General features: G+C 41.9%; 1 protein-coding gene across 1 annotated transcript in view; it reads right to left on the reverse strand.

Moving 5' to 3' along the window:
- The window catches only part of LOC117522007 (aminopeptidase N-like), a 58,248-nt gene that overhangs the window by 11,820 nt on the left and 31,133 nt on the right, over positions 1 to 15,295 (reverse strand). Inside the window, exons 11-16 of the mRNA XM_034183379.1 lie at positions 5,575 to 5,750; positions 5,300 to 5,376; positions 4,524 to 4,657; positions 3,259 to 3,314; positions 3,041 to 3,188; positions 1,999 to 2,090 (exon numbers count right to left, since the gene is read on the reverse strand). Of these exons, the coding sequence (XP_034039270.1) occupies positions 1,999 to 2,090; positions 3,041 to 3,188; positions 3,259 to 3,314; positions 4,524 to 4,657; positions 5,300 to 5,376; positions 5,575 to 5,750 (683 nt within the window). The remainder of the gene's footprint in view (positions 1 to 1,998; positions 2,091 to 3,040; positions 3,189 to 3,258; positions 3,315 to 4,523; positions 4,658 to 5,299; positions 5,377 to 5,574; positions 5,751 to 15,295) is intronic.

Genomic DNA, 15,295 nt, shown 5'->3' on the forward strand with positions numbered 1-15,295 from the left:
GGTCTGCATCTACCTGCACACCCAGGAACTTGAAACTGGGCACCCGCTCCACATACTCTCCATTTATGCAGATGGGCTGCAGATCAGTGTTTCTCCTCCTGAAGTCCACAATCACCTCCTTTGTCTTGGAGGTGTTGAGGACCAAGTTGTTCTCTGCACACCACCCGACCAGCCTCTGAACCCCCGCCCTGTACGCCGTCTCGTCTCCTCCCGAGATGAGTCCCACTAAGGTGGTATCATCCGCAAATTTAACGATGACGTTGTCTGGGTGCTGATGCAGTGGTAAAGCAGGGGACTCAATACACAACCCTGTGGAGAGCCGATGTTGAGCCTGAGGGCTGTGGAGAGATGGTTACCGACTCTGACTCTCTGCACACGGTCAGAGAGGAAGTCCCTGATCCAGCAGCAGATGGTGTTAGGGAGCCCGATGTCCATGAGTTTAATTATCAGTCTGTCCGGGAGTACTGACAATGGTTTTCTGAAGTGTTCCTGAGCCCACGCGTTAAGATCCTTTACATAATGATGTCAGTTTTTAATGCAGTGCCACCTGAGGGATGGAAGGTCACGGGCATTCACTGTTGGTTTTCAGTTTTGCCACTTACGTGTAGAAAGTTCTCCAGATTCTCTGAATCTTCTGATTATATTATGGACTGTAGTTGATGGAATTCCTAAATTCCTTGCTATTGAATGTTGAGAAACATTGTTCTTAAACTGTTGGACTATTTTATAGTGGTGATCCTCGCCCCATCTTTGCTTGTGAATGGCTGAGCCTTTTGGGGATGCTCCTTATATACCCAATCATGACACTCACGTGTTTCCAATTAACCTGTTCACCTGTGGAATGTTCCAAACAGGTGTTCTTTGAGCATTCATCAACTTTCCCACTCTTTTGTTGCTCCTGTCCCAGTTTTTTGAAATGTGTTGCAGGCATCCATTTCAAAATGAGCAAATATTTGCACAAAAACAAAAAAGTCTGTCAGTTTGAACATTAAATATCTTGTCTTTGTGGTGTATTCAATTGAATATAGGTTGAAGAGGATTGGCAAATCATTGTATTCTGTTTTTATTTACATTTTACACAATGTCCCAACTTCATTGGAACTGGGGTTGTAATTTGTCATGATTTTATGTTCTTATTGGTGTTTCATGTAATTTTCAGTGATTTCATGTCATTTTTGGTGATTTCACATCATTTGCCATGTTATCATGTCATTAGCTGTGACTTCTCAGTGATTTAATTTTTTGCCATAATTTCATATAGGTTTTTTGTGATTTCATGTCATTTTTGATGGTTTCATGTAATTTGCCATGATTTCATCTTGTTGGTGGTGATTTTATTTCATTTTAGTGATTTCATGTCATTTGCCATTGTTACATGTAGTTTTTGTGATTTTATTGTGTTTTGGGGGATTTCATGTTTTTCAGTGATTTCATGTCATGGTTGGTGATTTCATGTCATTTGTTGTGATTTTATGTCATGGTTGGTGATTTCATGTCATTCTTGGTGAGGTCATGTCATTTACTATGATTTCATGTTATCGTCGGTAATTTTATGTTATTTTCAGTGATTTCATGGTGTTGTAGTTTTTGGTCATTTCATTTCATTGTTAGTGCTTTCATGTAATTTTCAGTGATTTCATGTCATTGTTGGTGATTTCATGATGTTTTCTGTGATTTCATGTCACTTGCCATGACTTCATGTCTGCCAAGATTTCATGTCAATGTTGGTCATGTTTTGATGACTTCATTTAGTTTTTGGTATTCCATGTTTGGTGATTTCATGTTGTTTTCAGAGGTCTCATTTTTTTTTGGGCCCTGATATCATGAGGTTTGCCATGATTTCCTGAGGTTTGGCGTGCACAGGTTGGAAACCTCAGCCATGTACCGTTTCTACCCGTGTACCTGGAACAGGCACCAGTGAACACGTGACCTCTTGACCGGGCTAAAACAACTCTCAGGGGTCACCACATGTTTGTTTTCGGGGGTAAAAATTCTCACCGCTCAGTTTGTCCTTCAGGTATTTTCGTCCAGTTAGCGGTTATCGCCTTGAAATGCTCAAAAAGCGGCAGGATTTGTTTTTTGAGGTAGGCCTGAAATAAAACAACAGTTTGTCATGTTCAAAGGTCATGAACAAAAAATTTATCACCATTTATCACTTGACTGATGAATTTCCAGTAAATCATCACTTTTGCAGCCAGTTTTCTTTGGACCAGTCAGGGGATGAACACATGAACGTTTCCATCCATCACAGTAATACAGTGTGGTGCTGCATGGTAACTCTGTCTGGAGGAGGAGTTTCCCAAAAACTGGGTGAATGTGCAAGAAGATAACGAGTGAGGGAAGCCACCGAGACACAGGCGTCTGTGGCTGTGATTGGACAAAGCTGCGTAGTGCATCAGCAGTTATCCAGATTCACGCTGGAACAGAGAAGAGTTTTCTCAAAAACAACATGTGAAATTCCAGCTACAGTTTTCCAGTAGGAACACGAGAGACTCAAGCCAAGATTTCATCCAGTTTCTGGTATGAAAATTCTTCTGCTCCACTGTGAAGCTGTTTAACTGGTGAAGCAGCAATTAAAGGCTACATTCACAGCCACAGAACCTGTGACTCCTGAGTCACGTGTCTTCGTGTCTTCCCCTCACTTTAATGATTTATTCTAATGCCATCAAAACCACAAACAATTTTACATCTTTTTTCATTATTATTATTATTATTATTATTATTATTATTATTATTGCATAATGTGAACTCATTGGAATTTGCAGTTGTTCTGCAGCTGTGGACATTTTATTAAATATTCTGATTATAATAAATTGGCTAATTTGCATTTACTTCTGATAATACTTAAAATTCTGTAACTGAAATACGACAGCGGCAGTCGTCCTGACCAGGAGTCAAAAGAAGTGAATAAGAAATATGTCATAAAGTATCAGAGTATTTGTTAATGTCTGAGTGTTGGGAGTATTTCAGTAGTAGTAGTAGTAGTAGTAGTAGTAGTAGTAGTAGTAGTAGTAGTAGTAGTTGTGGTGGTGGTGGTGACCTGTAAGGCTCCGTAGACCTCACTGCGTTCAAACATGAAGATGTAGTAGTTGAGGTTATTCAGAGCAGATTCCCAGGGAATATATTCCATCTCTTTGACCAGGAACCTTGTGGTTCTCAGGGCCAGGGTCGTGTTGACTATTTCAGCTCTACACAAACAGAACACATTGGTCAGACGCGCTGCAGACGCACTATGCAGGAATGATTGTATTTTATTACCTTGCCAGGTTGAATGCGTCGTCAATGAGCTGTGCTCTGTTGAGGATCGGCAAAGCCTGAAGGAGGCAAACCAACATCCACATCAGGATCAAAAGGCTCGGCTCAACGTCCCGGCTCATAAACCCTCAACACCAACAACCTGCACATGCTGCAGTCCAACAAACCTGTAGATGTCAAATACTTTAAAAGCTGACAAGTGGTGCACGACACCGGCGGCTCAAGTCAGGGATGTTACGGGGCTCAGGCCACCATGAGATTTGCAGAGGCCACCGGAAAAGCACCGGAAAACCGGCCTCTGCCAGAATCCAGATGTGTCCTAAATTGCTCCAACATTCATGGTCACCAAAAGATCAAAGGAAGTTTCTGTCCTCATATACTGAACGCTGTTTAATGTTCGCATTCTTCTTATAAACATGATTAAAAATGGACTGTTTCCACGGAAACCAGAACCCAGTGCACCAGGAGGATGACAGTCCAACTTTCAAAAAGCATAAAAGAAAACAGCACCTTCTAAAGGACAGCAGCCTCTCAGTATCACATGTTGTTTGCTGTGTAGTTTTTCTGTTGTTTGCATACGTGCACTTCCTGTCAGAAGGTAATTATGTTTTATAAACAACATGTACTAAACATTTATCATCTGCACTTTAAAATGTACGTTTGCAAATTTGCACTTTGAAACCGTCACTTGCACTTTGAAACCTTCATTTGCACATTTGCTCTTTGAAACTGTCAATTTCACTTTCAAACTGTCATTTGCACATTCGCACTTTGAAAGAGACATTTGCACTTTTGCACTTTGAAACCGACATTTGCACATTTGCACTTTGAAACCTTCATTTGCACATTTGCACTTTGAAAGAGACATTTGCACTTTTGCACTTTGAAACCGACATTTGCACGTTTGCGCTTTGAAAAAGAAATTTGCACTTTTGCACTTTGAAACCGTAATCTGCACATTTGCACTTTGAAATGCGCATTTCTTAAGAGAAACATTGTAGAAAAACAAACAACACCAGTTTCTAACCTCAGGAAGGTACATAATGAGCTACAACCTTATTTTTATCCATATAAGCCGTCCTCCAAGCTGAAAAAAGCATAGGGGCCGTCTACAAAGTGCAAAAACGAACAGAGACACCAGAAAAATATTCAATACGTTCATTGGTTTAAGGTGTGGTGTCACCAAATTCACTGAACACATCAATGGTCTCCTGCTGGTTATACTTCAGGGACACAGAAACCCAAATAAAAAAAAGTGACAGCGCCACCTGGTGGTTGACATCCAGCAGGGAGATGAGACGGTCCCAGTTGTTGGGGTCATAGTTCACTCTGAAGTATCCGGACACGTTGGTGTTTGCCAGCACCCAGTCCTGTCCAGACGTCGTCATCGGACTGTGGGTGTCTAATACAAAAGAGAAAAGAAGACGTGCACAATAAGGTGATTTTGGGCGGCGCTGTGGTGATAAATCACCTCAAAGCTACCATCTGCTTAAATAAAAAACATTTTTTTTACATTTAAAAGTGTTTATTTCTAGTTACGTTTAGAAAGTATGAGTGAATAAATGACATATTGGATTCATACAGAATGACAGCTGCCTCAGAGCGTAATCCTGCGGCGGAACACGATATTCAAGATTGCCGTTTAACCGAAATTTAGATCAATGAAGATAATGGAACTGATTGAAATGATTGTCACAGGAGCATATTTATTATTATTATTATTTAAATTATTATTTTGGAGGCCCTATGGTTGGTATATATTGGTGTTGGGTATTTGCGAAGGTTTGAGTTGTGGCACATTTATGTTTTTTAATTGCACTTTCTTAATGTTTGTGCAGGTGCTTTGTCTTTTGATGAAAAAATGACAAAAGTAAAAAAAAAAAAAAACACCACGGGGGTGAGATCAGGATTACAGGAAGCCAGAGGAAACACCAGTCATCCTGAGTGCAGAGATGTGAACATGGTACCAGGAACAAGTGGAAGGAACCAGGACTGGACTCAGCCTCAGCATCATCAGCGCTTTAGTGTGTCAGTGATTCCTCACCTGTTTTATGAAGGAGCCAAAACTGCTGCTGCTCCACGCCGCTCTTCATCCATTTAACAGGAACAAACCACGTGTAGCTGGGCAGGATAAATGAAACCGGTAAGGATGCTGAACAGGGACAACTTTAAATAACATGCCGAAAAATCCTGTTTGAAGTATTTACTGGAACATTCAGCTATTAAAGATTCATCAGATTTAAAACAGTAACAAGAATCATTTTCAAATGAAACAAATCCCATCTGGATGTGTTCAGGTAAAAGAAAACCTCTTCATACTTGAACTGTGATGGTTGTGCCACCACAGAGTTCGGATCCAGCAGGAAGTGTTTCTGGGTGACAGTTCCAGTCCGGGTGTCCACAGTGACCACCGGAAAACCCATCTGAAGAGTCCAGCGGTTCATGATGTCGTGGATGGTGTGTGGAAGCGAAACACCTGGTGTGCTGTCAGCTGCCTGAGAGCAAATTCACACAAACAAGCACACTCCAAAACAGGAAGTAAAAAAACCTAAACAGCAGCACAGGAAGGAGGATTCAAACAGGCAAAATAAATCAGAACAGCCTTTATTCACCAAGTATCCACAGAATAGATGGAATCTGAGCTGTACGCTCTCTGTACGGGATCCATAAATATACAGTAAACACAGTAATGAAATGTGCAAATGAAATGTGCAAGAAAAATCAAATGTGCAATAAGAGAAAATAAAATGTGTGAAACAGACAAACAGACTGAAGTTCAGTTGTACAGGCGATATATGAATTATATGAACATGTGCAGTAGGATGTTTGTATTCCTATAGAAAACTGGGAGATACAAAATAAAATTAAAAATCAATCCCACATAATAATAACAGTAAGACCCTTCGGCTGCTCCCTTGTTTGCACTCAGGTTGGCCACAGCAAATCCAAGGTGGATCTGCATGTTGAATTGGCACACGTTTTACGCCGGATGCTCTTCCTGACGCAACTCCACATTACATGGAGAAATGTGGCAGGGGTGGGACTTGAACCGAGAACCTTCGGCACTGAAACCAAGGGCATTAACCACTTGGCCACCACCCCTGCAATTCCACATAATGATCACTTTTCAAAGGGGTCAGACTCGTCAATAAAATCAATTTAATGAACAATGGTTCATTTCAGGTCAGCTTGGTGTATAAATCTCGTTGTTCCAGGCGGTGAGAGCTGTCAGCTCATTGTTAGGAGCACGTTCAAGACAAAACAAACCAGCTGATTTCAATAGACAATTAGTGCAGCCTCAGATTGTTTTCATCAGGCGGCCAGTGGCGGAAGTATGAATTCTCTCCTTCAGAATCACCACTTTGCCGGAAGTGACGTGTCTCCATGCCAACCCATAGATAGATGGTCTTGTACTCTGTCCGATTAAAGCTTGTTGGTTTCCAGACGTTCACAGCAAAAGAAAGAAAGCAAAAATGACACAGACAGAGACAGTAAACACCGCATCACCTATTTTAGCCTAAATGACGCAGGCAAGGAAACTGTAACAACGCCGAATCACTTATTTTAGCCTAAATGACGCAGGCAAGGAAACTGTAACAACGCCGAATCACTTATTTTAGCCTAAATGACGCAGGCAAGCAAACTGTAACAACGCCGAATCACTTATTTTAGCCTAAATGACGCAGGCAAGGAAACTGTAACAACGCCGAATCACTTATTTTTGCCTAAATGACGCAGGCAAGCAAACTGTAACAACGCTGAATCACTTATTTTAGCCTAAATGACGCAGGCAAGCAAACTGTAACAACGCCGAATCACTTATTTTAGCCTAAATGACGCAGGCAAGGAAACTGTAACAACGCCGAATCACTTATTTTAGCCTAAATGACGCAGGCAAGGAAACTGTAACAACGCCAAATCACTTATTTTGGCCTAAATGACGCAGGCAAGGAAACTGTAACAACGCCGAATCACTTATTTTAGCCTAAATGACGCAGGCAAGGAAACTGTAACAACGCCGAATCACTTATTTTAGCCTAAATGACGCAGGCAAGGAAACTGTAACAACGCCGAATCACTTATTTTAGCCTAAATGACGCAGGCAAGGAAACTGTAACAACGCCGAATCACTTATTTTAGCCTAAATGACGCAGGCAAGGAAACTGTAACAACGCCGAATCACTTATTTTAGCCTAAATGACGCAGGCAAGCAAACTGTAACAACGCCGAATCACTTATTTTAGCCTAAATGACGCAGGCAAGCAAACTGTAACAACGCCGAATCACTTATTTTAGCCTAAATGACGCAGGCAAGGAAACTGTAACAACGCCGAATCACTTATTTTAGCCTAAATGACGCAGGCAAGGAAACTGTAACAACGCCGAATCACTTATTTTGGCCTAAATGACGCAGGCAAGGAAACTGTAACAACGCCGAATCACTTATTTTAGCCTAAATGACGCAGGCAAGGAAACTGTAACAACACCGAATCACTTATTTTAGCCTAAATGACGCAGGTAAGGAAACTGTAACAACGCCGAATCACTTATTTTAGCCTAAATGACGCAGGCAAGGAAACTGTAACAACACCGAATCATTTATTTTAGCCTAAATGACGCAGGTAAGGAAACTGTAACAACGCCGAATCACTTATTTTAGCCTAAATGACGCAGGCAAGGAAACTGTAACAACGCCGAATCACTTATTTTAGCCTAAATGACGCAGGCAAGGAAACTGTAACAACGCCGAATCACTTATTTTAGCCTAAATGACGCAGGCAAGGAAACTGTAACAACGCCGAATCACTTATTTTAGCCTAAATGACGCAGGCAAGCAAACTGTAACAACGCCGAATCACTTATTTTAGCCTAAATGACGCAGGCAAGCAAACTGTAACAACGCCGAATCACTTATTTAGCCTAAATGACGCAGGCAAGGAAACTGTAACAACGCCGAATCACTTATTTTAGCCTAAATGACGCAGGCAAGCAAACTGTAACAACGCCGAATCACTTATTTTAGCCTAAATGACGCAGGCACGGAAACTGTAACAACGCCGAATCACTTATTTTAGCCTAAATGACACCGGCGGGGAAACTGTAACAACGCCGAATCACTTATTTTAGCCTAAATGACGCAGGCAAGGAAACTGTAACAACGCCGAATCACTTATTTTAGCCTAAATGACGCAGGCAAGGAAACTGTAACAACGCCGAATCACTTATTTTAGCCTAAATGACGCAGGCAAGGAAACTGTAACAACGCCGCATCACTTATTTTAGCCTAAATGACGCAGGCAAGGAAACTGTAACAACGCCGAATCACTTATTTTAGCCTAAATGACGCAGGCAAGGAAACTGTAACAACGCCGAATCACTTATTTTAGCCTAAATGACGCAGGCAAGCAAACTGTAACAACGCCGAATCACTTATTTTAGCCTAAATGACGCAGGCAAGCAAACTGTAACAACGCCGAATCACTTATTTTAGCCTAAATGACGCAGGCAAGGAAACTGTAACAACGCCGAATCACTTATTTTAGCCTAAATGACGCAGGCAAGCAAACTGTAACAACGCCGAATCACTTATTTTAGCCTAAATGACGCAGGCAAGCAAACTGTAACAACGCCGAATCACTTATTTTAGCCTAAATGACGCAGGCAAGCAAACTGTAACAACGCCGAATCACTTATTTTAGCCTAAATGACGCAGGCAAGGAAACTGTAACAACGCCAAATCACTTATTTTGGCCAAAATGACGCAGGCAAGGAAACTGTAACAACGCCAAATCACTTATTTTGGCCTAAATGACACAGGCAAGGAAACTGTAACAACGCCGAATCACTTATTTTAGCCTAAATGACGCAGGCAAGGAAACTGTAACAACACCGAATCACTTATTTTAGCCTAAATGACGCAGGTAAGGAAACTGTAACAACGCCGAATCACTTATTTTAGCCTAAATGACGCAGGCAAGGAAACTGTAACAACACCGAATCACTTATTTTAGCCTAAATGACGCAGGTAAGGAAACTGTAACAACGCCGAATCACTTATTTTAGCCTAAATGACGCAGGCAAGGAAACTGTAACAACGCAGAATCACTTATTTTAGCCTAAATGACGTAGGCAAGGAAACTGTAACAACGCCGAATCACTTATTTTAGCCTAAATGACGCAGGCAAGGAAACTGTAACAACGCCGAATCACTTATTTTAGCCTAAATGACGCAGGCAAGCAAACTGTAACAACGCCGAATCACTTATTTTAGCCTAAATGACGCAGGCAAGCAAACTGTAACAACGCCGAATCACTTATTTTAGCCTAAATGACGCAGGCAAGGAAACTGTAACAACGCCGAATCACTTATTTTAGCCTAAATGACGCAGGCAAGCAAACTGTAACAACGCCGAATCACTTATTTTAGCCTAAATGACGCAGGCAAGCAAACTGTAACAACGCCGAATCACTTATTTTAGCCTAAATGACGCAGGCAAGGAAACTGTAACAACGCCGAATCACTTATTTTAGCCTAAATGACGCAGGCAAGCAAACTGTAACAACGCCGAATCACTTATTTTAGCCTAAATGACGCAGGCACGGAAACTGTAACAACGCCGAATCACTTATTTTAGCCTAAATGACACCGGTGGGGAAACTGTAACAACGCCGAATCACTTATTTTAGCCTAAATGACGCAGGCAAGGAAACTGTAACAACGCCGAATCACTTATTTTAGCCTAAATGACGCAGGCAAGGAAACTGTAACAACGCCGAATCACTTATTTTAGCCTAAATGACGCAGGCAAGGAAACTGTAACAACGCCGCATCACTTATTTTAGCCTAAATGACGCAGGCAAGGAAACTGTAACAACGCCGAATCACTTATTTTAGCCTAAATGACGCAGGCAAGGAAACTGTAACAACGCCGAATCACTTATTTTAGCCTAAATGACGCAGGCAAGCAAACTGTAACAACGCCGAATCACTTATTTTAGCCTAAATGACGCAGGCAAGCAAACTGTAACAACGCCGAATCACTTATTTTAGCCTAAATGACGCAGGCAAGGAAACTGTAACAACGCCGAATCACTTATTTTAGCCTAAATGACGCAGGCAAGCAAACTGTAACAACGCCGAATCACTTATTTTAGCCTAAATGACGCAGGCACGGAAACTGTAACAACGCCGAATCACTTATTTTAGCCTAAATGACACCGGCGGGGAAACTGTAACAACGCCGAATCACTTATTTTAGCCTAAATGACGCAGGCAAGGAAACTGTAACAACGCCGAATCACTTATTTTAGCCTAAATGACGCAGGCAAGGAAACTGTAACAACGCCGAATCACTTATTTTAGCCTAAATGACTCAGGCAAGGAAACTGTAACAACTCCGCATCACTTATTTTAGCATAAATGACGCAGGCAAGGAAACTGTAACAACGCCGAATCACTTATTTTAGCCTAAATGACGCAGGCAAGGAAACTGTAACAACGGCGAATCACTTATTTTAGCCTAAATGACGCAGGCAAGGAAACTGTAACAACGCCGAATCACTTATTTTAGCCTAAATGACGCAGGCACGGAAACTGTAACAACGCCGAATCACTTATTTTTGCCTAAATGACGCAGGCAAGGAAACTGTAACAACGCCGAATCACTTATTTTAGCCTAAATGACGCAGGCAAGGAAACTGTAACAACGGCGAATCACTTATTTTAGCCTAAAAGACGCAGGCAAGGAAACTGTAACAACGCCGAATCACTTATTTTAGCCTAAATGACGCAGGCAAGGAAACTGTAACAACGCCGAATCACTTATTTTAGCCTAAATGACGCAGGCAAGGAAACTGTAACAACGCCGAATCACTTATTTTAGCCTAAATGACGCAGGCAAGGAAACTGTAACAACGCCGAATCACTTATTTTAGCGTAAATGACGCAGGCAAGGAAACTGTAACAACGCCGAATCACTTATTTTAGCCTAAATGACGCAGGCACGGAAACTGTAACAACGCCGAATCACTTATTTTAGCCTAAATGACGCAGACAAGGAAACTGTAACAACGCCGAATCACTTATTTTAGAATAAATGACGCAGGCAAGGAAACAGTAACAACGCCGAATCACTTACTTTAGCCTAAATGACACAGGCGGGGAAACTGTAGCAATGCCGTGTAACTTATTTTAGCCTAAATGACACAGGCAAGGAAACTGTAACAACACCGCGTCACTTATTTTAGCCTAAATGACGCAGGCAAGGAAACTGTAACAACGCCGAATCACTTATTTTAGCCTAAATGACGCAGGCACGGAAACTGTAACAACGCCGAATCACTTATTTTAGCCTAAATGACACCGGCGGGGAAACTGTAACAACGCCGAATCACTTATTTTAGCCTAAATGACGCAGGCAAGGAAACTGTAACAACGCCGAATCACTTATTTTAGCCTAAATGACACCGGCGGGGAAACTGTAACAACGCCGAATCACTTATTTTTGCCTAAATGACACAGGCAAGGAAACTGTAACAACGCCGAATCACTTATTTTAGCCTAAATGACACAGGTGGGGAAACTGTAGCAATGCCGTGTAACTTATTTTAGCCTAAATGACACAGGCAAGGAAACTGTAACAACACCGCGTCACTTATTTTAGCCTAAATGACGCAGGCAAGGAAACTGTAACAACGCCGAATCACTTATTTTAGCCTAAATGACGCAGGCACGGAAACTGTAACAACGCCGAATCACTTATTTTAGCCTAAATGACACCGGCGGGGAAACTGTAACAACGCCGAATCACTTATTTTAGCCTAAATGACGCAGGCAAGGAAACTGTAACAACGCCGAATCACTTATTTTAGCCTAAATGACGCAGGCAAGGAAACTGTAACAACGCCAAATCACTTATTTTGGCCTAAATGACGCAGGCAAGGAAACTGTAACAACGCCGAATCACTTATTTTAGCCTAAATGACGCAGGCAAGGAAACTGTAACAACGCCGAATCACTTATTTTAGCCTAAATGACACAGGTAAGGAAACTGTAACAACGCCGAATCACTTATTTTAGCCTAAATGACGCAGGCAAGGAAACTGTAACAACACCGAATCACTTATTTTAGCCTAAATGACGCAGGTAAGGAAACTGTAACAACGCCGAATCACTTATTTTAGCCTAAATGACGCAGGCAAGGAAACTGTAACAACGCCGAATCACTTATTTTAGCCTAAATGACGCAGGCAAGGAAACTGTAACAACGCCGAATCACTTATTTTAGCCTAAATGACGCAGGCAAGGAAACTGTAACAACGCCGAATCACTTATTTTAGCCTAAATGACGCAGGCAAGCAAACTGTAACAACGCCGAATCACTTATTTTAGCCTAAATGACGCAGGCAAGCAAACTGTAACAACGCCGAATCACTTATTTTAGCCTAAATGACGCAGGCAAGGAAACTGTAACAACGCCGAATCACTTATTTTAGCCTAAATGACGCAGGCAAGCAAACTGTAACAACGCCGAATCACTTATTTTAGCCTAAATGACGCAGGCAAGCAAACTGTAACAACGCCGAATCACTTATTTTAGCCTAAATGACGCAGGCAAGGAAACTGTAACAACGCCGAATCACTTATTTTAGCCTAAATGACGCAGGCAAGCAAACTGTAACAACGCCGAATCACTTATTTTAGCCTAAATGACGCAGGCACGGAAACTGTAACAACGCCGAATCACTTATTTTAGCCTAAATGACACCGGCGGGGAAACTGTAACAACGCCGAATCACTTATTTTAGCCTAAATGACGCAGGCAAGGAAACTGTAACAACGCCGAATCACTTATTTTAGCCTAAATGACGCAGGCAAGGAAACTGTAACAACGCCGAATCACTTATTTTAGCCTAAATGACGCAGGCAAGGAAACTGTAACAACGCCGAATCACTTATTTTAGCCTAAATGACGCAGGCAAGGAAACTGTAACAACGCCGAATCACTTATTTTAGCCTAAATGACGCAGGCAAGGAAACTGTAACAACGCTGAATCACTTATTTTAGCCTAAATGACGCAGGCAAGCAAACTGTAACAACGCCGAATCACTTATTTTAGCCTAAATGACGCAGGCAAGCAAACTGTAACAACGCCGAATCACTTATTTTAGCCTAAATGACACAGGCAAGGAAACTGTAACAACGCCGAATCACTTATTTTAGCCTAAATGACGCAGGCAAGCAAACTGTAACAACGCCGAATCACTTATTTTAGCCTAAATGACGCAGGCACGGAAACTGTAACAACGCCGAATCACTTATTTTAGCCTAAATGACACCGGCGGGGAAACTGTAACAACGCCGAATCACTTATTTTAGCCTAAATGACGCAGGCAAGGAAACTGTAACAACGCCGAATCACTTATTTTAGCCTAAATGACGCAGGCAAGGAAACTGTAACAACGCCGAATCACTTATTTTAGCCTAAATGACTCAGGCAAGGAAACTGTAACAACTCCGCATCACTTATTTTAGCATAAATGACGCAGGCAAGGAAACTGTAACAACGCCGAATCACTTATTTTAGCCTAAATGACGCAGGCAAGGAAACTGTAACAACGGCGAATCACTTATTTTAGCCTAAATGACGCAGGCACGGAAACTGTAACAACGCCGAATCACTTATTTTAGCCTAAATGACGCAGGCACGGAAACTGTAACAACACCGAATCACTTATTTTTGCCTAAATGACGCAGGCAAGGAAACTGTAACAACGCCGAATCACTTATTTTAGCCTAAATGACGCAGGCAAGGAAACTGTAACAACGGCGAATCACTTATTTTAGCCTAAAAGACGCAGGCAAGGAAACTGTAACAACGCCGAATCACTTATTTTAGCCTAAATGACGCAGGCAAGGAAACTGTAACAACGCCGAATCACTTATTTTAGCCTAAATGACGCAGGCAAGGAAACTGTAACAACGCCGAATCACTTATTTTAGCCTAAATGACGCAGGCAAGGAAACTGTAACAACGCCGAATCACTTATTTTAGCGTAAATGACGCAGGCAAGGAAACTGTAACAACGCCGAATCACTTATTTTAGCCTAAATGACGCAGGCACGGAAACTGTAACAACGCCGAATCACTTATTTTAGCCTAAATGACACCGGCGGGGAAACTGTAACAACGCCGAATCACTTATTTTAGCCTAAATGACGCAGGCAAGGAAACTGTAACAACGCCGAATCACTTATTTTAGCCTAAATGACACCGGCGGGGAAACTGTAACAACGCTGAATCACTTATTTTTGCCTAAATGACGCAGGCAAGGAAACTGTAACAACGCCGAATCACTTATTTTAGCCTAAATGACACAGGCGGGGAAACTGTAGCAATGCCGTGTAACTTATTTTAGCCTAAATGACACAGGCAAGGAAACTGTAACAACACCGCGTCACTTATTTTAGCCTAAATGACGCAGGCAAGGAAACTGTAACAACGCCGAATCACTTATTTTAGCCTAAATGACGCAGGCACGGAAACTGTAACAACGCCGAATCACTTATTTTAGCCTAAATGACACCGGCGGGGAAACTGTAACAACGCCGAATCACTTATTTTAGCCTAAATGACGCAGGCAAGGAAACTGTAACAACGCCGAATCACTTATTTTAGCCTAAATGACGCAGGCAAGGAAACTGTAACAACGCCGAATCACTTATTTTAGCCTAAATGACGCAGGCAAGGAAACTGTAACAACGCCGAATCACTTATTTTAGCCTAAATGACGCAGGCAAGGAAACTGTAACAACGCCGAATCACTTATTTTAGCCTAAATGACGCAGGCAAGGAAACTGTAACAACGCCGCATCACTTATTTTAGCCTAAATGACGCAGGCAAGGAAACTGTAACAACGCCGCATCACTTATTTTAGCCTAAATGACGCAGGCAAGGAAACTGTAACAACGCCGAATCACTTATTTTAGCCTAAATGACGCAGGCAAGGAAACTGTAACAACGGCGAATCACTTATTT

The sequence above is a fragment of the Thalassophryne amazonica genome, chromosome 2, assembly GCF_902500255.1.
Source record: "Thalassophryne amazonica chromosome 2, fThaAma1.1, whole genome shotgun sequence".
NCBI classification, from domain to species: Eukaryota; Metazoa; Chordata; class Actinopteri; order Batrachoidiformes; family Batrachoididae; genus Thalassophryne; species Thalassophryne amazonica.